Source organism: Dendropsophus ebraccatus, chromosome 7 (assembly GCF_027789765.1).
Source record: "Dendropsophus ebraccatus isolate aDenEbr1 chromosome 7, aDenEbr1.pat, whole genome shotgun sequence".
Lineage (NCBI taxonomy): Eukaryota > Metazoa > Chordata > Amphibia > Anura > Hylidae > Dendropsophus > Dendropsophus ebraccatus.
In genome coordinates this window covers 614094-639087 of record NC_091460.1, presented here as the reverse complement: position 1 = coordinate 639087, position 24994 = coordinate 614094, and the positions used below count along the sequence as shown (strand labels likewise).

General features: G+C 48.8%; 4 protein-coding genes across 6 annotated transcripts in view; 3 read left to right on the top strand and 1 right to left on the bottom strand.

Annotated features, from left to right (window-relative positions):
- The window catches only part of LOC138797178 (zinc finger protein 300-like), an 898668-nt gene that overhangs the window by 580217 nt on the left and 293457 nt on the right, over window positions 1-24994 (bottom strand). The window lies entirely within an intron of this gene.
- Window positions 1-24994, top strand: part of LOC138797165 (zinc finger protein 585A-like) — a 119198-nt gene that overhangs the window by 6934 nt on the left and 87270 nt on the right. The gene's annotated exons all lie outside the window — the stretch shown is intronic.
- The window catches only part of LOC138797169 (zinc finger protein 84-like), a 221087-nt gene that overhangs the window by 175942 nt on the left and 20151 nt on the right, over window positions 1-24994 (top strand). The window lies entirely within an intron of this gene.
- Window positions 13311-17823, top strand: LOC138797156 (oocyte zinc finger protein XlCOF22-like). 2 transcript variants are annotated; one of them, XM_069976979.1, is made up of 5 exons: window positions 13311-13466; window positions 13608-13702; window positions 13867-13945; window positions 14121-14297; window positions 15837-17823. In XM_069976979.1, exons 1-5 carry the CDS (start codon window positions 13370-13372, stop codon window positions 17060-17062), a joined length of 1674 nt encoding a protein of 557 aa, XP_069833080.1. In that variant the 5' UTR covers window positions 13311-13369; the 3' UTR covers window positions 17063-17823. The 2 variants fall into 2 exon arrangements, with proteins under 2 accessions (XP_069833080.1, XP_069833079.1); XM_069976978.1 differs by having other exon boundaries at window positions 13608-13786.

The following is a 24994-nucleotide window of genomic DNA, read 5'->3' as shown; positions in this document are numbered from 1 at the left end:
ATGGCGTGTTCTTGCCATCGGTCCGGTGACAGACCTTGGTGCAGGTTGTATATCTTTAGCCTTTTGGCGTCTTCTATTCCCATGCACTGGGGCACCTTGTGCATATAGGATGAGGAAGCAGTCTATCATGCATACTTAAAGGGGTAGTGCGGCGGTAAAGAATTATTCACAGAATAACACACATTACAAAGTTATACAACTTTGTCATGTATGTTATGTCTGTGAATGGCCCCCTTCCCCGATGTCCCACCACCCCCACCCGTGTACCCGGAAGTGTAGTGCATTATACATACCTGATCCGGCAGGCCGGCCGGCTGAAGATGACGTTTGCCACAAGATGGCGGACGCGTGTCGGCGCGGATCAGGTATGTATAATGCACCACACTTCCGGGTACACGGGTGGGGGTGGTGGGACATCGGGGAAGGGGGCCGCTCACAGACAGTTGTATAACTTTGTAATGTGTGTTATTCTGTGAATAATTTTTTACCGTCGCACTACCCCTTTAATACTATACATTGTATTTACCTGCACCTATAAGCACTAGTCTCTCAGCTGTTTCCCCTATCTAGGGACACAGGCAGTACACCACTGCCACCCTCTGGACAGAGGTATTAGTGCAACTTATTTTGGCTTGTACTACGATTGTATGTTTTTAAATGCTTTTATGTTTTTCTGTGCTTCAAAAAAATTATATATTTTTGTAACATTATACAGGTGTGCTGTTATACTGCCTTCTTTTTCTGCTTTCTGTATACTATGATTGTTTAGCATTATAGCACCCTAAACACTTTATATTTGATGGTGCCCTCCTCACAACGATTACTAAGGGAGCTGAAAGCTATCTCTATCTAGCCCTTCTAAATTTTGCTCCATTCCTCGAAGGACAATTGGACGAGATCAAGACAGACAACATCTCGCGAAGGTATCAGTGATATTCTCCTGGGCAGGAAGGGAGGATAGCCAGGCTCTCTGTGGTTCAGATCATGAGAACTCTGATCGCCTCAGTTATGGATTGGCGATTCATGGGGAATGGTCTCTTAACCAGGAAATCTTCCACAAATAAGGCATGCCAGACATAGATCTGATGGCCACGTGAGACAATACCAAGGTGAAAAAGTTTTGTTCCCTTTCCAAGGCGGACAACCCCAAAGAGCAAACTGTGGGAATTCAAAGTAGCCGACATTTTCCTGCCTTCTTCCATGATACCGAGGGTTTCCCAACTCATACTGGTGAGTCAAGGGAAGTATTGGAGACTGCCCCCAATATGGAATCTGATAACCCAGGGTTCCTAGACTTGCCGAGGGTTCTCAGCCATTCAACCTAACAGGGTGGAAGCTAACTGGACCATATTTAGTCAGGGAGGCTTTCCCAGCGAGTGTTGGATACAATCTCTAACTCTAGGAGCGAGGCAACATATTCCAGGATCAAGAGGATCTTCCAATCATGGGCGCTTTTGCACGGCCTGAAGGTGGAGTCTCCTTCAGTCCCCCAGATACTGGACTTCCTGTAATAAAGGTCTCAAGCCTAATACCATCGAGGTTCAGATAGCAGCTGTGTCTTGTGGCTGCACAAGAGACTTCTGAAAGTCCAGGAAGTACAGACGTTTGTATGGGCAGTCACTAGACTTTGGCCCAGGATAACAAAACCAGTTGCATGATGGGATCTAGCTCTGGTATTGAGGCAGCTCTGCTCCTCCTTGCAGTAACAACAACCAAGAGAGTCAGGAAGCTTCAGGCCCTTCAATCCTACCTGTCCTTTTTGGAGGATGGAGTCATCCTACGTCTGTTACCATACGCCTTGCTTTCTAACACCAACCAGATGCTAACTCTCCCCACTTATGTACCTCAGTCAGTGGAAGAAAATGAATTGAACTTCTCTTCTCTAGAAGTGGTTGGTTGTCTAAAGACTCAAATCCAAAGATCTCAACCTTTTACAATTGATGAGAACCATCTTGTCCTCTTTCAAAGGAAGACACAGAGGTAAAAAGCCATAGATACCTACCATATCCCATTGGATCTGCGACTGCATTCAGTGGGCTATTACATTCGCTGGTTTTCAGCCGCCGGAGTTTACCAGGGCACACTCCACTATGGCTGTGGCATCTTCATGGGCAGAGCGTTCCGCTGCTCCCTTGGAACAGATGCCAGTCTGCCACATGGTCCAACACCCTAACTTTTGTTAGGCTCTCATGCTTGGCTCCCAGCACAGCCGGAGCGTATGGCCAGTTGTAAGTAAAGCGCTGACGGCACCCCTGGCTATTGGCCAGGGGCTGGTGGGAAAGAGGGGGGGGAGGGGGCAGACCGCTTATTGACACACATTTCAAAGTTATATAACTTTGTAACGTGTGTTAATTAAGTAGAAAAAGAAAAACAACTCACTACCCCTTTAAGTATCTTTCCCTCAGCTCCTGAGTGTTATCTTGACTTAGCAATTGTATCTTGATACGTATTCCTGGTCTCCTGACTTCTGGCTTTGGCTTTTGGACTATCCTCTTGACTACATTTGTGTACTGCACTGACTGGTTGTTGCTATCTAGGATTCCTGACCACGTATTATTGTGTTTTGTCTGTCTTGTCCGTGTTTTGTGTCACATCTTTGCAGGCTAGGGACAGTGGAGCGGGAGTCAGTGCTAGTACATCACCTGTCATGTCCTCCAGTCCCCAAGTCCTGACAGGGACAATATGTACACAAGAAGCTTCTAGCCACAAGCATGAACATAAAGAGAGACAAAAGGAGCGAGAACCCTGCTCACAGGAGCTTACACTCTATGGGGAGGAGGAGGGGACACAGGAGGAGTGAGGACCCTGCTCACAGGAGCTTACACTCTATGGGGAGGAGGAGGAGACACAGGAGGAGTGAGGACCCTGCTCACAGGAGCTTACACTCCATGGGGAGGAGGAGGAGGAGGAGGAGTGAGGACCCTGCTCACAGGAGCTTACACTCTATGGGGAGGAGGAGGAGACACAGGAGGAGTGAGGACCCTGCTCACAGGAACTTACACTCTATGGGGAGGAGGAGGAGGAGACACAGGAGGAGTGAGGACCCTGCTCACAGGAGCTTACACTCTATGGGGAGGAGGAGGAGACACAGGAGGAGTGAGGACCCTGCTCACAGGAGCTTACACTCTATGGGGAGGAGGAGGGGACACAGGAGGAGTGAGGACCCTGCTCACAGGAGCTTACACTCTATGGGGAGGAGGAGGAGGAGGAGACACAGGAGGAGTGAGGACCCTGCTCACAGGAGCTTACACTCTATGGGGAGGAGGAGGAGGAGAAACAGGAGGAGTGAGGACCCTGCTCACAGGAGCTTACACTCTATGGGGAGGAGGAGGAGGAGACACAGGAGGAGTGAGTACCCTGCTCACAGGAGCTTACACTCTATGGGGAGGAGGAGGAGGAGACACAGGAGGAGTGAGGACCCTGCTCACAGGAGCTTACACTCTATGGGGAGGAGGAGGAGGAGACACAGGAGGAGTGAGGACCCTGCTCACAGGAGCTTACACTCTATAGGGAGGAGGAGGAGACACAGGAGGAGTAAGGACCCTGCTCACAGGAGCTTACACTCTATGGGGAGGAGGAGGAGGAGGAGACACAGGAGGAGTGAGGACCCTGCTCACAGGAGCTTACACTCTATGGGGAGGAGGAGGAGGAGACACAGGAGGAGTGAGGACCCTGCTCACAGGAGCTTACACTCTATGGGGAGGAGGAGACACAGGAGGAGTGAGGACCCTGCTCACAGGAGCTTACACTCTATGGGGAGGAGGAGAAGACACAGGAGGAGTGAGGACCCTGCTCACAGGAGCTTACACTCTATGGGGAGGAGGAGGAGACACAGGAGGAGTGAGGACCCTGCTCACAGGAGCTTACACCCTATGGGCAGGAGGAGGAGGAGGAGACACAGGAGGAGTGAGGACCCTGCTCACAGGAGCTTACACTCTATGGGGAGGAGGAGGAGACACAGGAGGAGTGAGGACCCTGCTCACAGGAGCTTACACTCTATGGGGAGGAGGAGGAGGAGACACAGGAGGAGTGAGGACCCTGCTCACAGGAGCTTACACTCTATGGGGAGGAGGAGGAGGAGACACAGGAGGAGTGAGGACCCTGCTCACAGGAGTTTACACTCTATGGGGAGGAGGAGGAGACACAGGAGGAGTGAGGACCCTGCTCACAGGAGCTTACACTCTATGGGGAGGAGGAGGAGACACAGGAGGAGTGAGGACCCTGCTCACAGGAGCTTACACTCTATGGGGAGGAGGAGACACAGGAGGAGTGAGGACCCTGCTCACAGGAGCTTACACTCTACTGGGGGAGGAGGAGACACAGGAAGAGTGAGGACCCTGCTCACAGGAGCTTACACTCTATGGGGAGGAGGAGGAGGAGACACAGGAGGAGTGAGGACCCTGCTCACAGGAGCTTACACTCTATGAGGAGGAGGAGGAGGAGACACAGGAGGAGTGAGGACCCTGCTCACAGGAGCTTACACTCTATGGGGAGAAGGAGGAGGAGGAGACACAGGAGGAGTGAGGACCCTGCTCACAGGAGCTTACACTCTATGGGGAGGAGGAGGAGACACAGGAGGAGTGAGGACCCTGCTCACAGGAGCTTACACTCTATGGGGAGGAGGAGGAGGAGACACAGGAGGAGTGAGGACCCTGCTCACAGGAGCTTACACTCTATGGGGGAGGAGGAGGAGACACAGGAGGAGTGAGGACCCTGCTCACAGGAGCTTACACTCTTTGGGGAGGAGGAGGAGGAGACACAGGAGGAGTGAGGACCCTGCTCACAGGAGCTTACACTCTATGGGGAGGAGGAGGAGACACAGGAGGAGTGAGGACCCTGCTCACAGGAGCTTACACTCTATGGGGAGGAGGAGGAGGAGACACAGGAGGAGTGAGGACCCTGCTCACAGGAGCTTACACTCTATGGGGAGGAGGAGGAGGAGACACAGGAGGAGTGAGGACCCTGCTCACAGGAGCTTACACTCTATGGGGAGGAGGAGGAGGAGACACAGGAGGAGTGAGGACCCTGCTCACAGGAGCTTACACTCTATGGGGAGGAGGAGGAGGAGACACAGGAGGAGTGAGGACCCTGCTCACAGGAGCTTACACTCTATGGGAGGAGGAGGAGGAGACACAGGAGGAGTGAGGACCCTGCTCACAGGAGCTTACACTCTATGGGGAGGAGGAAGAGGAGACACAGGAGGAGTGAGGACCCTGCTCACAGGAGCTTACACTCTATGGGGGAGGAGGAGGAGACACCGGAGGAGTGAGGACCCTGCTCACAGGAGCTTACACTCTATGGGGAGGAGGAGGAGGAGACATAGGAGGAGTGAGGACCCTGCTCACAGGAGCTTACACTCTATGGGGAGGAGGAGGAGACACAGGAGGAGTGAGGACCCTGCTCACAGGAGCTTACACTCTCTGGGGAGGAGGAGGAGACACAGGAGGAGTGAGGACCCTGCTCACAGGAGCTTACACTCTATGGGGAGGAGGAGGAGGAGGAGACACAGGAGGAGTGAGGACCCTGCTCACAGGAGCTTACACTCTATGGGGAGGAGGAGGAGACACAGGAGGAGTGAGGACCCTGCTCACAGGAGCTTACACTCTATGGGGAGGAGGAGGAGGAGACACAGGAGGAGTGAGGACCCTGCTCACAGGAGCTTACACTCTATGGGGAGGAGGAGGAGACACAGGAGGAGTGAGGACCCTGCTCACAGGAGCTTACACTCTATGGGGAGGAGGAGGAGGAGACACAGGAGGAGTGAGGACCCTGCTCACAGGAGCTTACACTCTATGGGGAGGAGGAGGAGACACAGGAGGAGTGAGGACCCTGCTCACAGGAGCTTACACTCTATGGGGAGGAGGAGGAGGAGACACAGGAGGAGTGAGGACCCTGCTCACAGGAGCTTACACTCTATGGGGAGGAGGAGGAGAGACACAGGAGGAGTGAGGACCCTGCTCACAGGAGCTTACACTCTATGGGGAGGAGGAGGAGGAGACACAGGAGGAGTGAGGACCCTGCTCACAGGAGCTTACACTCTATGGGGAGGAGGAGGAGGAGACACAGGAGGAGTGAGGACCCTGCTCACAGGAGCTTACACTCTATGGGGAGGAGGAGACACAGGAGGAGTGAGGACCCTGCTCACAGGAGCTTACACTCTATGGGGAGGAGGAGAAGGAGACACAGGAGGAGTGAGGACCCTGCTCACAGGAGCTTACACTCTATGGGGAGGAGGAGACACAGGAGGAGTGAGGACCCTGCTCACAGGAGCTTACACTCTATGGGGAGGAGGAGGAGGAGACATAGGAGGAGTGAGGACCCTGCTCACAGGAGCTTACACTCTATGGGGAGGAGGAGGAGACACAGGAGGAGTGAGGACCCTGCTCACAGGAGCTTACACTCTATGGGGAGGAGGAGGAGACACAGGAGGAGTGAGGACCCTGCTCACAGGAGCTTACACTCTATGGGGAGGAGGAGGAGGAGGAGACACAGGAGGAGTGAGGACCCTGCTCACAGGAGCTTACACTCTATGGGGAGGAGGAGGAGACACAGGAGGAGTGAGGACCCTGCTCACAGGAGCTTACACTCTATGGGGAGGAGGAGGAGGAGACACAGGAGGAGTGAGGACCCTGCTCACAGGAGCTTACACTCTATGGGGAGGAGGAGACACAGGAGGAGTGAGGACCCTGCTCACAGGAGCTTACACTCTATGGGGAGGAGGAGGAGGAGACACAGGAGGAGTGAGGACCCTGCTCACAGGAGCTTACACTCTATGGGGAGGAGGAGGAGACACAGGAGGAGTGAGGACCCTGCTCACAGGAGCTTACACTCTATGGGGAGGAGGAGGAGACACAGGAGGAGTGAGGACCCTGCTCACAGGAGCTTACACTCTATGGGGAGGAGGAGGAGGAGACACAGGAGGAGTGAGGACCCTGCTCACAGGAGCTTACACTCTATGGGGAGGAGGAGGAGGAGACACAGGAGGAGTGAGGACCCTGCTCACAGGAGCTTACACTCTATGGGGAGGAGGAGGAGACACAGGAGGAGTGAGGACCCTGCTCACAGGAGCTTACACTCTATGGGGAGGAGGAGGAGAAGGAGACACAGGAGGAGTGAGGACCCTGCTCACAGGAGCTTACACTCTATGGGGAGGAGGAGGAGGAGACACAGGAGGAGTGAGGACCCTGCTCACAGGAGCTTACACTCTATGGGGAGGAGGAGGAGACACAGGAGGAGTGAGGACCCTGCTCACAGGAGCTTACACTCTATGGGGAGGAGGAGGAGGAGACACAGGAGGAGTGAGGACCCTGCTCACAGGAGCTTACACTCTATGGGGAGGAGGAGGAGGAGACACAGGAGGAGTGAGGACCCTGCTCACAGGAGCTTACACTCTATGGGGAGGAGGAGACACAGGAGGAGTGAGGACCCTGCTCACAGGAGCTTACACTCTATGGGGAGGAGGAGGAGGAGACATAGGAGGAGTGAGGACCCTGCTCACAGGAGCTTACACTCTATGGGGAGGAGGAGGAGACACAGGAGGAGTGAGGACCCTGCTCACAGGAGCTTACACTCTATGGGGAGGAGGAGGAGACACAGGAGGAGTGAGGACCCTGCTCACAGGAGCTTACACTCTATGGGGAGGAGGAGGAGGAGACACAGGAGGAGTGAGGACCCTGCTCACAGGAGCTTACACTCTATGGGGAGGAGGAGGAGGAGACACAGGAGGAGGGAGAACCCTGCTCACAGGAGCTTACACTCTATGGGGAGGAGGAGAAGGAGACAAAGGAGGAGTGAGGACCCTGCACACAGGAGCTTACACTCTATGGGGAGGAGGAGGAGACACAGGAGGAGTGAGGACCCTGCTCACAGGAGCTTACACTCTATGGGGAGGAGGAGGAGACACAGGAGGAGTGAGGACCCTGCTCACAGGAGCTTACACTCTATGGGGAGGAGGAGGAGGAGACACAGGAGGAGTGAGGACCCTGCTCACAGGAGCTTACACTCTATAGGGAGGAGGAGGAGGAGACACAGGAGGAGTGAGGACCCTGCTCACAGGAGCTTACACTCTATGGGGAGGAGGAGGACATGTACTTATTCCTGTGGGTTATATATCTATCGACTACTAAGTCCCGCCCACTCCTGTCACATGATCACAGGTCCTTCACCACAATCTCTTTTCTCCTGCACTGCTGAGCTCCGCCCCCACATGTACTGGTCACATGATTGTGACATCATCACAGGTCCTACATCTCCAGCATCTACCAGATACAGAGCAGCTCCTGGTCGGGCAGTCATTGCTGTTGTGTTGTGTGTGGAGATCTCTGCTCCTCAGTGTGTGACCCCAGCAGTAAGGTAAGCTTACAGGAGGAGGGGTGTTACATTGTGTTACTATCAGTGTGTGACCCCAGCAGTAAGGTAAGCTTACAGGAGGAGGGATGTTACATTGTGTTACTATCAGTGTGTGACCCCCCAGCAGTAAGGTAAGCTTACAGGAGGAGGGATGTTACATTGTGTTACTATCAGTGTGATCCCAGCAGTAAGGTAAGCTTACAGGAGGAGGGGTGTTACATTGTGTTACTATCAGTGTGTGACCCCAGCAGTAAGGTAAGCTTACAGGAGGAGGGATGTTACATTGTGTTACTATCAGTGTGATCCCAGCAGTAAGGTAAGCTTACAGGGGGAGGGATGTTACATTGTGTTACTATCAGTGTGACCCCCCAGCAGTAAGGTAAGCTTACAGGAGGAGGGATGTTACATTGTGTTACTATCAGTGTGTGACCCCCCAGCAGTAAGGTAAGCTTACAGGAGAAGGGGTGTTACATTGTGTTACTATCAGTGTGACCCCCCCCCAGCAGTAAGGTAAGCTTACAGGAGGAGGGATGTTACATTGTGTTACTATCAGTGTGACCCCAGCAGTAAGGTAAGCTTACAGGAGGAGGGGTGTTACATTGTGTTACTATCAGTGTGTGACCCTAGCAGTAAGGTAAGCTTACAGGAGGAGGGGTGTTACATTGTGTTACTATCAGTGTGTGACCCTAGCAGTAAGGTAAGCTTACAGGAGGAGGGGTGTTACATTGTGTTACTATCAGTGTGTGACCCCCCAGCAGTAAGGTAAGCTTACAGGAGGAGGGGTGTTACTATCAGTGTGTGACCCTAGCAGTAAGGTAAGCTTACAGGAGGAGGGGTGTTACATTGTGTTACTATCAGTGTGTGACCCCAGCAGTAAGGTAAGCTTACAGGAGGAGGGATGTTACATTGTGTTACTATCAGTGTGACCCCCCAGCAGTAAGGTAAGCTTACAGGAGGAGGGATGTTACATTGTGTTACTATCAGTGTGTGACCCCAGCAGTAAGGTAAGCTTACAGGAGGAGGGGTGTTACATTGTGTTACTATCAGTGTGTGACCCCAGCAGTAAGGTAAGCTTACAGGAGGAGGGATGTTACATTGTGTTACTATCAGTGTGACCCCCCAGCAGTAAGGTAAGCTTACAGGAGGAGGGATGTTACATTGTGTTACTATCAGTGTGACCCCCCAGCAGTAAGGTAAGCTTACAGGAGGAGGGATGTTACATTGTGTTACTATCAGTGAGACCCCAGCAGTAAGGTAAGCTTACAGGAGGAGGGATGTTACTATCAGTGTGTGACCCCAGCAGTAAGGTAAGCTTACAGGAGGAGGGATGTTACATTGTGTTACTATCAGTGTGACCCCAGCAGTAAGGTAAGCTTACAGGAGGAGGGATGTTACAGTGTGTGACCCCAGCAGTAAGGTAAGCTTACAGGAGGAGGGGTGTTACATTGTGTTACTATCAGTGTGACCCCCCAGCAGTAAGGTAAGCTTACAGGAGGAGGGGTGTTACATTGTGTTACTATCAGTGTGTGACCCCCCAGCAGTAAGGTAAGCTTACAGGAGGAGGAATGTTACATTGTGTTACTATCAGTGTGTGACCCCAGCAGTAAGGTAAGCTTACAGGAGGAGGGATGTTACATTGTGTTACTATCAGTGTGACCCCAGCAGTAAGGTAAGCTTACAGGAGGAGGGATGTTACATTGTGTTACTATCAGTGTGTGACCCCCCAGCAGTAAGGTAAGCTTACAGGAGGAGGGATGTTACATTGTGTTACTATCAGTGTGACCCCCCCAGCAGTAAGGTAAGCTTACAGGAGGAGGGGTGTTACATTGTGTTACTATCAGTGTGTGACCCCAGCAGTAAGGTAAGCTTACAGGAGGAGGGGTGTTACATTGTGTTACTATCAGTGTGTGACCCCAGCAGTAAGGTAAGCTTACAGGAGGAGGGGTGTTACATTGTGTTACTATCAGTGTGACCCCAGCAGTAAGGTAAGCTTACAGGAGGAGGGGTGTTACATTGTGTTACTATCAGTGTGACCCCCCCAGCAGTAAGGTAAGCTTACAGGAGGAGGGATGTTACATTGTGTTACTATCAGTGTGACCCCCCAGCAGTAAGGTAAGCTTACAGGAGGAGGGATGTTACATTGTGTTACTATCAGTGTGTGACCCCAGCAGTAAGGTAAGCTTACAGGAGGAGGGGTGTTACATTGTGTTACTATCAGTGTGTGACCCCAGCAGTAAGGTAAGCTTACAGGAGGAGGGATGTTACATTGTGTTACTATCAGTGTGTGACCCCAGCAGTAAGGTAAGCTTACAGGAGGAGGGATGTTACATTGTGTTACTATCAGTGTGACCCCCCAGCAGTAAGGTAAGCTTACAGGAGGAGGGATGTTACATTGTGTTACTATCAGTGTGACCCCCCAGCAGTAAGGTAAGCTTACAGGAGGAGGGATGTTACATTGTGTTACTATCAGTGTGTGACCCCAGCAGTAAGGTAAGCTTACAGGAGGAGGGATGTTACATTGTGTTACTATCAGTGTGACCCCCCAGCAGTAAGGTAAGCTTACAGGAGGAGGGATGTTACATTGTGTTACTATCAGTGTGTGACCCCAGCAGTAAGGTAAGCTTACAGGAGGAGGGGTGTTACATTGTGTTACTATCAGTGTGTGACCCCAGCAGTAAGGTAAGCTTACAGGAGGAGGGATGTTATATTGTGTTACTATCAGTGTGACCCCAGCAGTAAGGTAAGCTTACAGGAGGAGGGATGTTACATTGTGTTACTATCAGTGAGACCCCAGCAGTAAGGTAAGCTTACAGGAGGAGGGATGTTACTATCAGTGTGTGACCCCAGCAGTAAGGTAAGCTTACAGGAGGAGGGATGTTACATTGTGTTACTATCAGTGTGACCCCAGCAGTAAGGTAAGCTTACAGGAGGAGGGATGTTACAGTGTGTGACCCCAGCAGTAAGGTAAGCTTACAGGAGGAGGGGTGTTACATTGTGTTACTATCAGTGTGACCCCCCAGCAGTAAGGTAAGCTTACAGGAGGAGGGGTGTTACATTGTGTTACTATCAGTGTGTGACCCCCCAGCAGTAAGGTAAGCTTACAGGAGGAGGAATGTTACATTGTGTTACTATCAGTGTGTGACCCCAGCAGTAAGGTAAGCTTACAGGAGGAGGGATGTTACATTGTGTTACTATCAGTGTGACCCCAGCAGTAAGGTAAGCTTACAGGAGGAGGGATGTTACATTGTGTTACTATCAGTGTGTGACCCCCCAGCAGTAAGGTAAGCTTACAGGAGGAGGGGTGTTACATTGTGTTACTATCAGTGTGACCCCCCAGCAGTAAGGTAAGCTTACAGGAGGAGGGATGTTACTATCAGTGTGACCCCAGCAGTAAGGTAAGCTTACAGGAGGAGGGGTGTTACATTGTGTTACTATCAGTGTGTGACCCCAGCAGTAAGGTAAGCTTACATGAGGAGGGGTGTTACATTGTGTTACATTGTGTTACTATCAGTGTGTGACCCCCCCAGCAGTAAGGTAAGCTTACAGGAGGAGGGATGTTACATTGTGTTACTATCAGTGTGTGACCCCAGCAGTAAGGTAAGCTTACAGGAGGAGGGATGTTACATTGTGTTACTATCAGTGTGTGACCCCCCCCAGCAGTAAGGTAAGCTTACAGGAGGAGGGATGTTACATTGTGTTACTATCAGTGTGTGACCCCAGCAGTAAGGTAAGCTTACAGGAGGAGGGATGTTACATTGTGTTACTATCAGTGTGACCCCAGCAGTAAGGTAAGCTTACAGGAGGAGGGATGTTACATTGTGTTACTATCAGTGTGTGACCCCCCAGCAGTAAGGTAAGCTTACAGGAGGAGGGGTGTTACATTGTGTTACTATCAGTGTGACCCCCCCAGCAGTAAGGTAAGCTTACAGGAGGAGGGATGTTACATTGTGTTACTATCAGTGTGTGACCCCAGCAGTAAGGTAAGCTTACAGGAGGAGGGGTGTTACATTGTGTTACTATCAGTGTGACCCCAGCAGTAAGGTAAGCTTACAGGAGGAGGGGTGTTACATTGTGTTACTATCAGTGTGACCCCACCCAGCAGTAAGGTAAGCTTACAGGAGGAGGGGTGTTACATTGTGTTACTATCAGTGTGACCCCAGCAGTAAGGTAAGCTTACAGGAGGAGGGATGTTACATTGTGTTACTATCAGTGTGACCCCCCCAGCAATAAGGTAAGCTTACAGGAGGAGGGATGTTACATTGTGTTACTATCAGTGTGACCCCACCCAGCAGTAAGGTAAGCTTACAGGAGGAGGGATGTTACATTGTGTTACTATCAGTGTGACCCCAGCAGTAAGGTAAGCTTACAGGAGGAGGGATGTTACATTGTGTTACTATCAGTGTGACCCCCCCAGCAGTAAGGTAAGCTTACAGGAGGAGGGGTGTTACATTGTGTTACTATCAGTGTGTGACCCCAGCAGTAAGGTAAGCTTACAGGAGGAGGGGTGTTACATTGTGTTACTATCAGTGTGTGACCCCCCCCAGCAGTAAGGTAAGCTTACAGGAGGGGGGATGTTACATTGTGTTACTATCAGTGTGTGACCCCAGCAGTAAGGTAAGCTTACAGGAGGAGGGATGTTACATTGTGTTACTATCAGTGTGTGACCCCAGCAGTAAGGTAAGCTTACAGGAGGAGGGGTGTTACATTGTGTTACTATCAGTGTGACCCCCCAGCAGTAAGGTAAGCTTACAGGAGGAGGGATGTTACATTGTGTTACTATCAGTGTGTGACCCCAGCAGTAAGGTAAGCTTACAGGAGGAGGGATGTTACATTGTGTTACTATCAGTGTGTGACCCCAGCAGTAAGGTAAGCTTACAGGAGGAGGGATGTTACATTGTGTTACTATCAGTGTGTGACCCCAGCAGTAAGGTAAGCTTACAGGAGGAGGGATGTTACACTGTGTGATCATTGTGTGTGTCAGGTTCCTATAAGGTGTCAGGATGTGGCCGTCTATTTCTCCATGGAGGAGTGGGAGTATGTAGAAGGACACAAGGATCTGTACCGGGGGGAGCAGCCGCTCATGATGGAGGATCAGCCGCCCGGCCTCACAGCACAAGGTAAGAGGAGACCTTCCTGATTCTAGAGAGCAGGGTTGAGGGGCCCCTAGATCCTCCTCCTCCTCCTCCCATCCTCCTCCTCCTCCTCCTAGTGACATGTAGCAGTGTATAATGGATTGTCTCCCTGTGTGTTCCCTACAGATGGAGGCAGTGACAGGAATCCACCAGAGAGGTGTCCCCGCCCTCTGTATTCCCAGGACTGTCCAGAGGGAAATGTCCCAGCAGACAATCAGCAGGTAGATGAGGCTGATGCTATAGCACTATATCTCTATAGCGTTCCCCGGTGGGGGGAGGGAAATTTCCCAGCAGACAATCAGCAGGTAGGTGGCGCTACAGTCTCCACTATATAGAACCATAAAGTGATTGACATAAAGTACATTTTTTGTTCTTGTCTGTTTAGGACGAAAATGTAAACAGTATTAAGGTTGAGGTTAAAGATGAATCCGAAGAGGAGACGGAATTCATGGCTGAAAAGCAGAGTAAGGAGGGGGAGATTGTCAGTGGTTATAAACAACTATCTGGTTTTGTATTTCTTATAGATCTTCCTCCTCCTCCTCCTCCCATCCTCCTCCTCCCCCCATCCTCCTCCCATCCTCCTCCTCCTGATGACAGTAGCAGTGTATAATGGATTGTCTCCCTGTGTGTTCCCTACAGATGGAGGCAGTGACAGGAATCCACCAGAGAGGTGTCCCTGTCCTCTGTATTCCCAGGACTGTCCAGAGGGAACACATATTAAAGTGGAGGATGAAGCAGAAGAAGAGAGGATGAGGGGCGATCCCCCGTGTATGAGTGAGGTGAAGGAGGAGGAGATGACAGCAGCTGCTATACCAGGTATGGAGGCCGCACAATGGCTGCTGATTGGGGCCCCTGTGATCCTGTATATGTCAAAGTGATTTGTTATACTAGCAGCTTGTAACATAACAATGCCTGTTGACCTGATATACCTGAGCGCGCGGTCGTCTCTGTTATCCCCTATACTGCTCTTTGGGTGCGTTCACACTGAATAATCACTGAGGAATTGAAGAGGAAATTTTCTGCTTGAAATTCCTCGCTTAGGGTGGGTTCACACTACTGAATCCGCGCGTCGATAAGTTGCGGTGGATTCCGTCACTCGTTTGCGGCAGCGTGCCTCTCAACCTGTGCTATAGACACCATCCTATGTCCGAGCGGATTCCGTCTTCCACCGAAACAACTGACATGCAGGCAGCGGAATTGGCCCGGCCACAGAATTGTGTCTGTGGAGCCGACAGAGAGGCACGCCGCTGGGAACAAGTGGCGGAATCCGCCAGAACTTTACCGCACGGATTCCGTAGTGTGAACCCAACCTTATTCAGCTCTGGTGGAATTCAAGCAGAATTCAATCCCAATTAACTTCTATATGATTTCTCTTGCTGAATCCTGTCTATCCAGATCTGTCTGGGAATCTCCAGGGCCTAGGACAGCTTAAGCCCCTATTCCACAGGGCGATGCAGAGGCGCAAACGAGCGCTCATTTGCTCCTCGTTCCCCGCTCTTTGCTGCCGCTATAACACGTGTTGGCAGAGAGTGGGTGAGTACGGGAGGGCCCGCCCCCGCCCCAGTGATCGCTAGATCGGCCGGGCGGCCCATAGAGGATAATGGCGGTCTGCTGCCGCCGCCGCTCCTGTTCCACGGAGCAGCGGTAGCAGATTGCTGCTATCACAGTCGCTTATTTTTCAACATGTTTGAAAAACAAGCGATGTAACGATCAGCCGACATGAACGATGTTCCGGTGTCATCTGCGCTGCAAGATAGGATACGTAGACCCTCTGGTAGCTTTGTCCTATCCAGGCTAGTTTCTCTGTAGCTAGGATACTGCCCTGCACTCTGTAGAGTGGTTGCTTGTCCTCCTGGTAGTGTCTAGCACTGCATAGTGGAAGTAGATAGACTGAAGAAACGGAGTGTCTTGGGCTGGTACATACACGTGTGTCTTAGACTCTAAAACAACTGGACTGTCCTGGACAGGGGTCCTGCCATAGCCAGGCCCTGGCTTAACCTCAGCAGGGATGCTCACTCTGTGTGTTTTCCTCCCACAAGAATGTGAGGCAAACTGAAGCTACACTTCCTCCCACCCAGTGACTACTTCCTACAGCGATACGTAAAAGCCCCTGTGAGTGGTGGAAAAGAATGTGTGCAAAGGAAAAGAGAGAAAGGATCGGTCAGACAGGAAGAGTATTTCCATTGGTCAACAGTATAAGCTTACTCACAAAACACTGACATCTAGTGGTGAAATAACACACTACCTTCATCACCACTGAACTTTGAGTAAAATGGCTTTTGCGACAGACAATCACTGTAGGTGACATCGCCCTCTCTACTTCTAAGAATTTTTTGCTTGTTTTTTCTTCAACAGAAAATTCTAATAACTTCACGGACTTGATGAATTATAAAGAAGAGTATGAAGGTGTGGAGCAGAGCTCCTCAGGAGAAGCCCTCCTCCCCCTTACTGTACATCCAGGACGTCACACTACAGATCTATCATATAATCCTCCGGACCATGAGGAACCTTCTCCTGACCGCTCACACACCGCGACCACAGGGGCGGGTCACAGAGGAGGGGAAAGGATTCAATGTGATGAATGTGGAAAAGAATTTACAAAAAGATCAGATCTTATTAGACACACAAGAATTCACACAAGAGATAAGCCATATACATGTTCAGAATGTGGGAAATGCTTTGCATACAAATCAGAACTTATGTTACACAAGAGAATTCACACAGGAGAAAGGCCACATTCGTGTTCAGAATGTGGGGAAAGTTTTACTAGGAAATCGGCTCTTGTTAGACACCAGAGAATTCACACAGGAGAGAAGCCTTATGCATGCTCAGAATGTGTAAAATGCTTTATAAGTAAATCCGCTCTGATAAACCATGAGAGAATTCACACAGGAGAGAGACCATTTGCATGTTCAGAATGTGGGAAATGCTTCACATATAAATCACATCTTGTTATACATGTAAGAGTTCACACAAGAGAGAAGCCATATTCATGCGCCGAATGTGGAAAATGTTTCACAGATCAATCAACTCTTATAAGACATCAGAGAAGTCACACAGGAGAAAAGCCGTATGCATGCTCAGAGTGTGGAAAATGCTTTACAAGTAAATCTGCTCTGACAAACCATGAGAGAAGTCACACAGGAGAAAAAGCATTTTCATGTTCAGCATGTGAAAAATGTTTTTCACGTAAATCACTGCTTGTTATACATGAGAGAAGTCACACCGGAGAGAAGCCATATTCTTGCTCAGAATGTGGGAAGTGTTTTGTACAGATAACACATCTTCTTGTGCATGAGAGAGGTCACACAGGAGAGAAACCATTTTCATGTTCTGAATGTGGGAAATGTTTTACAAAGAAAACAAATCTCGTTAGACACGAGAGAAGTCACACGGGAGAGAAGCCGTTTTCATGTTCACAATGCGGGCTGTGTTTTGCAGAAAAAGGAAATCTTGTTAGACACGAGAGAATTCACACAGGAGAGAAGCCATATTCATGTTCAGAATGTGGAAAATGTTTCATTACTAAAGCCAACCTTCTGGACCATCAGAGACGGCACAGAGGGGTGAAGCTGTTTTGATGTTCCCTAGGCAGAGTGATATAGATCAGTGATTTTCAACCTTTTTTGAGCCGCGGCACACTTTTTATACTTAAAAAAATCCCGGGGCACACCACCAACCAAAATGGCACCAAATGACACTAAAACAGTACGTATTATACATATAGTTAATAATATAGATTCTAAATGTATTTATACTCCAACCTGGGCCTGTTTTCTTCTCTCCTGTGCTTCTCTCCACCATACTTCTCCCCCCTACTTCTCTCCCCCATGCTTCTCTCCACCATACTTCTCCCTCCTGCTTCTCTCCTGTGCTTCTCTCCACCATACTTCTCCCCCCTACTTCTCTCCCCCATGCTTCTCTCCACCATACTTCTCCCTCCTGCTTCTCTCCTGTGCTTCTCTCCACCATACTTCTCCCCCCTACTTCTTTCCTGTGCTTCTCTCCCCGTGCTTCTCTCCACCATACTTCTCTCCACCAAACTTCTCTCCCCCCTGCTTCTCTCCGCTGTTTCTCTCCCCCATCCCCAGGTTTCTCTCCCCCATTGTTTTCTCCTGTTTCACAGGGGCACCATAGTTTGGGGAACTTTCCCCGCGGCACACCCGACCATGTGTCGCGGCACACTAGTATGCCACGGCACACTGGTTGAAAATCACTGATATAGATGATGGTTTTTATATTTCTTAATATAAACTTATATTCCATAACCCTCATATTTATATACTGTAATAATGAAGTGAATTATAAAAAAATAAAAAGCAGCAGGGTGCGGCTATCATAAGACGCCTCGCTTTCTTTCTGCTCCCAGCTCTCTCTCCCTCTTTCCTCGGCCGCCTGATCCCCCTTCTCTTGCTGCTTCTCTCCTTCCCTTCCCGACCTCTGATGTAATACAGGCTGCTAAGGCCTACACGCATGGGCTGGACCATGGCCGATATCTGACCCAGTCACATGGCCACATGGAGCATGCTCAGGAACCCCTAGAGAGAAGAAGCTGCAGCCTGCTCCAGACTCTGACCGTGTCTTACCACCACTACGCTACATGGCCCAGGACCGCTGAGACCAGGACTCTGCTCTCCAGCACTCATGCACTGTTGAACGCTTGGGGTCCATCTTAAGGGTATGTTCACACTGAGTAAGAGCGTCAGGATCCCCTGCCATGGAATCCCCTCTGTGTCTCTATGGGATGGTCTGCGCGCCTCTGCTCCCGCCCCTCTCCGCTCAGAGGACCGACATGTAGCATAGTGGCGGTCAGGGTCCTGAGCAGGCTGCAGCTTCTTCTCTGTATAATAGAAATAATATACAAGTCTCTAACAGGAGGAATCTGACCCTGTCACACACATGTTGTTTGAGTTCCCCTTTGTCTATGGCATTTATGGTTCTCAGAGAAGACTGGAGCCAATGTGAGAGATGGGCCAGCGTTGAAGGGGTGTATGAGTAGAGTGCTTTCCACTTTGAATTAGACTTTATCTTGGGGTGGGTACAGGGGTCAGGGGCACAGGGGTATTTCTGAGGCCAAACCGGATGTGAATGTCCTTTACTCAAAGATGGCCGCCAGTTTATATACCCTGGGGGCGTGTTCTTCTACTAAGGCTCGTGTCAGTACGTCATTGGCTGAGGTACGAAAGGAGTTACTTACATAGCACTAGTGTTCAAAAAAGGAGTCCAAGGAGCCTCGGTTGCAAGTTTCAAAACACAGGAATAGCCAGATATCCCTAGCCTGTTGCCACGGGGTGCCTCCACATGGGGAGAGCACCAAATCACCCTTATAGGGGCCCCTTAAGTCCCACTCAGTTGTGAGTATTGGAACATACATAAGGAAACACCAGGGTGGCCTCTTTTTGTCAAAGTCTAACTCTGTTGTGAGTATAACAACCTGAGGGTTTACCAAGGCAGGAATCCATCCACAAACAGTGGTTTTGGGGTATTTTCCCCTCGTCAGTCTGGAGTAAATAGCACTAGTGTTACTTACATAAGCTATAAGGAATGTAACATCTGTACATGTTTAGAAGGTCAGTGCCATATTGTAATGGCTTCACTAAATATACAAAATATCACATTCTAACAGTCCCCCCCTTTGAAGCCATTATCAAAAGCAGAAGAACTTTATTTTAACAATCTGTTCTACTGTGTGTGTGTGTGTGTGTGTGCTGAGGTCTTCATCACTTTGGGGAAAAACCATCTCTAGTTCTTTAGGGGGTCAAGTCAAAAGTCAGTCTAGTATATTCCGCCATAATATGGAAGGTATGGGGGGTGGTCTTGCTTCTTCTTTGTTCATTGTCTTTAGGCATTTGGGTTCTCCTTAATCACCTGAGAAGGGGAAATGGGCATACATAGCTGGAGTTGCTTTTTAAACATCTGGAATGACTATAACATCTGGCTGTTCTTTGAAGACGTGTTGTTGTTCCTCCTGGACGAATATCTATAAGTATTAACCCTTAGGGGACACAGCCAGTTTTCATTTTTGCGTTTTCGTTTTTCCCTCCTCGTGTATATAAGGCCATAGCGCCTGCATTTTTCCACCTAGAGACCCAAATGAGCCCTTATTTTTTGCGCAACTAATTGTACTTTGCTAAGGCAGATGTAATTTTTGCCTAAAATGTGCCGGGAAACCAGAAAAAAATTATATGTGTGGTGAAATTGAAAAAAAAAAACGCATTTCTTTTATTTGGGGGAAATGTGTTTTTACGCCATTCGCCCTGGGGTAAAACTGACTTGTTATGCATGTTCCTCAAGTCGTTACGATTAAAACGATATATAACATGTATAACTTATATTGTATCTGATGGCCTGTATAAAATTCAAACCGTTGTTAACCAATATACGTTCCTTAAAATCGCTCCATTCCCGGGCTTATAGCGCTTTTATCCTTTGGTTTATGGGTCTGTGTGAGGTGTCATTTTTTGCGCCATGATGTGATCTTTCTATCGGTACCTTGATTGCGCATATATGACTTTTTGATCGCTTTTTATTACAATTATTCTGGATTTGATGCGACCAAAAATGCGCAATTTTGCACTTTGGGATTTTTTTGTGCTGACGCCGTTTACCGTGTGAGATCAGGAATGTGATTAATTAATAGTTCGGGCGATTACGCACGCGGCGATAGCAAACATGTTTGTTTATTAATTTATTTATTTATTTTTATTTATAAAATGGGGAAAGGGGGGTGATTCAGACTTTTATTAGGGGAGGGGGTTTTGTGTTATTAAAAATACTTTTTTCTTTTACTTTAGACATATACTAGAAGCCCCCCTGGGGGACTTCTAGTATATGCACTCTGATCTCTCATAGAGATCCATGCAGTATAGTTATACTGCATGAATCCATGAGATCGGTGTTCTATTACTTTTGGCTGCTGCAGCCAAAAGCAATAGAATGCCGAGCCGGGATCAGCGCCATTACGGAGCAGACCCCGGCCCGGTATGGATGCAGGGATCGCCCCCCCCGCAATCGCGCCGCAGGGGGGCGATCCCCCCACTAGACCACCAGGGATGCATATCAGGAAGTATTTAGAAGCAGCTGTCAACTTTGACAGCTGCTTCTAAGTACTTAATTAGCGGGCACGGCGATCGGACCGTGCCCGCTAATAGCCGCGAGCCCGGGCTACACGCGGCACCCGGGATCGCGGCAGTTCAGAGGGTGGTCGCCGCGCGACCCCCCTCTGAACTCCCATAGCGGCACGAGGACGTTAAATAACGTCCTGGTGCAGCTATGGGTTAAGTTAGCTTCGTCCACTGATTCACCAGCCTTAAAGCGTAACTGTCATTTCAGGGTCATTTTTCTGAAAACATTAAATATCAACAGTACAAGCGATTTTAAGAAACTCTGTAATAGGTTTTATGTACTTAAAGAGTTTTCTTCTGTACTGAAAAAGCAATCTCCCAGCCTCCCCCCTCACATCAGATGAAGCAGGATTTCTGTGTCTATTATGTGGCTATGGAGAGGGGAGGGGCTGTTAGGAGTGACTGAGCACGGAGGATTTCTGCAAAGCACAACACCCTGCAATCTTCTCTCAGTAAGTTGATAGATAAGCACTAACCTTTTTTTTGTCACCTGAATTTAGCGTTTTAGGTGCCCAGAGAGTCTACAAACAGCTGACCTTCATGTCACCTCTTCCTGCTCCCTCATCTCCCTCAGCCCCTCCCCCCTCCATAGGCTTACAATGGAGAGAGCAGAGCCCGTCTTCCCTGGCTTCTCTGTAATGAAGACGTGTTTGCCTGATAATGCACAGATAAGAAGTCGGGGGGGGGGGGGGAGGCTGGGAGATTGCTTCTTGAGTACAGAAGGAGGCTTTTTTGGCTGATGAAACCTATTACAGAGTTTCTTAAAATCGCTTATACTACTGATTTCTGCAATAAAAAAAAACATGACTGTTACGCTTTAAATACAGCTACCCATAAAGAGCTGATAGAGAAGTCACTGAGAATTGGACTTAAAGGATTTGTGGTTGGCTGGAGGATGGATGTCAGAGGGTTGTAAGCGACATATGGGAAGGATTGTCTGTTGCTGATGATACTAATGTGAGCACTAGTGTTTATAAACCTGGCGTCAGTACTATGGAGATTTAGTGTTACTCGATAAGTGGTGAAAACAATGGAAACTGCACCTCAATGTTTCCAAATGTAAAATAATGCACTTGGGGAGGAGGAATCCTCTAACCGGTATCATATCATCCTGCCTTGTATCAGCGGTTCAGGCTGGTGGTGGTGGTGTCATGGTGTGGGGAATATTTTCTTGGCACTCTTTGGGCCCCTTGGTACCAACTGAGCATGGTTACAACGCCACAGCCTACCTGAGTATTGTTGCTGACCATGTCCATCCCTTTATGACCACAATGGACCCAACATCTGATGGCGACTTTCAGCAGGATAATGCGCCATGTCATAAAGCTAGAATCATCTCAGACTGGTTTCTTGAACATGACAATGAGGTCACTGTACTCCAATGGCCTCCACAGTCACCAGATCTCAATCCAATAGAGCATCTTTGGGTTGTGGTGGAACGGGAGATTGGCATCATGGATGTGCAGCCGACAAATCTGCGGCAACAGTGTGATGTCATCATGTCACTATGGACCAAAATCTCTGAGGAAGCTTCCAGCACCTTGTTGTATCTATGCCACCAAGAATTGGGGCAGTTCTGAGGGCAAAAGGGGGTCCAACCCGTTACTAGCATGGTGTACCTAATAAAGTGGCCGCTGAGTGTATATCGTTTTAATCGTAACGACTTGAGGAACATATATAACAAGTCAGTTTTACCCCCGGGCGAATGGCGTAAAAACACATTTCCCCAAATAAACAAAATGCGTTTTTTTTTTTTTCAATTTCACCACACATTTTTTTTTCTGGTTTCGCAGTGTACTTTATGCAAAAATTCAGCCTGTCATTGCAAAGTACAATTAGTGACGCAAAAAATAAGGGCTCATGTGGGTTTCTAGGTGGAAAAATGCAAATGCTATGGCCTTTTAAGCACAAGGAGGAAAAAACAAAAAAATCTAAATTGGCTCTGTCTTTAAGGGGTTAAATATCCAAACATCTCCCTCTCCTGAGGATGGCAAAACGATTCCTCTGTTGTTTTTTGGTACAATCGGAAATTTATATGCTACGTTTGTCGTAGTTGTTAGCGACGTTAAATCGGTGTTTATTTAAACAAGTGTGTAAACTCATCTGTGTCCTAGCCACGTATTGGAGGCCACACTGCCACTCCAACAGGTAGACAACATATGAGGTTGCGCAGTTCATGAAGCTATCAATCACAAACCCGACGTATTGCTTTTAAATTGCTACCAGTTATGTTTGATGTTCTGATGGCGCTTACATCTGTTTCCATCTCAACTGAAACTGCCACATGGTTTAGACCTTAGTTCAGTCTTGGTGAAAGCAAAGGGCGATATGATTTCTAGGAGTTCGGGCTCTCCCGTACGTGGTGCTGGTTTCTTTAGCAGGATCTCTTTCAGATAGGGGTCATTCTGTAAAATGTGCCGATTTTTAGTCAGAATACCCCTAATATTATTCACTGAGTGATTACAAGTGGTTATAAAGTTATGGCTAAAATGAAGCCTTTTTTCTGGCTGGTCGGATCTCTTCCCATTTAGGCATTCATCCTGTGAAAGATCTAAGGCTTCAAGGAAAGCTTCTTGGATGACCGATTTGGGTAAGTGTTCATCTTTAAAACGCGGCGTCATCACCTGACTCTGTTCTGAACAGTTCCATCTTAAGTCCGGACAGTAGTCTTCCATTTTTTAAAATGTAAACTTCTAAAATGTAAAAACAAAAATTACTAACCGGTAATGTCTTTTCTTTGAGCCCATGACGGCACCCCTGGAGAGGACCACCTCCTACTCCCATTGGACAGGAAACAGAACACTGGACCTTTAAAGACTCGCCTCCTCTCACCAACACCAGTTCTTTGCAAGGATCCTAGGAGCGAATCTTTTTAACAAACACAACATAACATACCATCTGTGTCATCTAATATTTGCATATATTCATCTGTGTATATTCACCGCCATATACATCTTTATATATATATATATATATATATATATATATACACACACACACAAACACATCCTTCTCTTTTTTTTTTTTTTTTAAAAGTATATACATTTAGACATACATTAACTCCGTCAAGGTATGTCACTTTCTTTTTTTTTTTTTTTTTTTTTTTTTCAAGGGCGGGTATTAGGCGGGGTGCCGTCATGGGCTCAAAGAAAAGACATTACCGGTTAGTAATTCTTGTTTTCTCTTCTCGCCCTATGACGGCACCCCTGGAGATTAGATTAGGAATTTCTTCCCCCGCCTAGGGAGGGACTACTGCGTGAAGCACTCTTCTACCAAACGTCAAGTCCTCAGTTGAGGACAGTTGTAGCCTATAATGTTTAAAGAAGGTGTGTGGAGTGCTCCAAGTAGCAGTTCTACAGATCTGCTCTAGTGTTACAGATGCCCTCTCTGCCCAGGAAGTGGCTACTGCTCTAGTGGAGTGTGCCCCAAACCCTACGGGGATATCCTTTCCACTGGCTCTATAGCATTCCCCTATAGCCTGTTTTACCCATCGGGCGATGGTTTGTGAGGTAGCTGCCTTACCCCTGTTCTTTCCCTGGAAGGATATTAAGAGGTTATCAGTCTGTCTCCAATCCCTAGTGACCTCCAGATAGTGTAACAGAATACGCCTAACGTCCAATGTATGGAAGGCTGCCTCTCTGTCGTTGGATGGATTAATGCAAAATGAGGGAAGAACTACCTCCTGGGACCTGTGGAAATTGGATACCACCTTTGGGAGAAAGGCAGGGTCAGGAGATAAGATAATTCTGTCATCCCTAATTGTCATGTATGGAGGGTTGATGGAGAAGGCTCTGATCTCGCTAACCCTTCGGGCTGATGCGATAGCGAGCAAGAAGGCAAGTTTCCAGGATAGCAGCTTGATAGGCAACTCTAGCATCGGCTCGAATGGAGAAATGGTCAGTCCTGATAACACTATATTTAAGTCCCATGGAGGGAGTCTGGATTTTATACTGGGAGCCAGTCTAGTTGCAGCTTTTGTGAACCTTTTTACCCATGGATGTTCAGCCAATCTAAAATCAAAAAGTGCACTAAGGGCTGAAATTTGAACTTTTATAGTGCTTGGTCTCAAGTTCTTGTTAAGACCCTCCTGCAGAAAGTCCAGAATTAGTGGGATATTAGGAGGAGCGATCACATTGATTGGCTGGTTCACGTACCTACAAAAGGCCTTCCAAGTTCTCAGGTAAATGGCTGATGTAACCCTCTTTCGGCTGGCCAAAAGGGTGGATATTACCTGAGGGGATAGCCCTCTGTCAATTAAAAGCTGCCTTTCACATGCCAGGCTGTTAAGTGAAGGTTCTGTGCTGTCGGGTGAAGTACTGGTCCCTGGTGTAGGAGATCCCGTTTCTCTGGAAGCACCCAGGGGTCTGCTACCGACAGTCTCCTCAACCA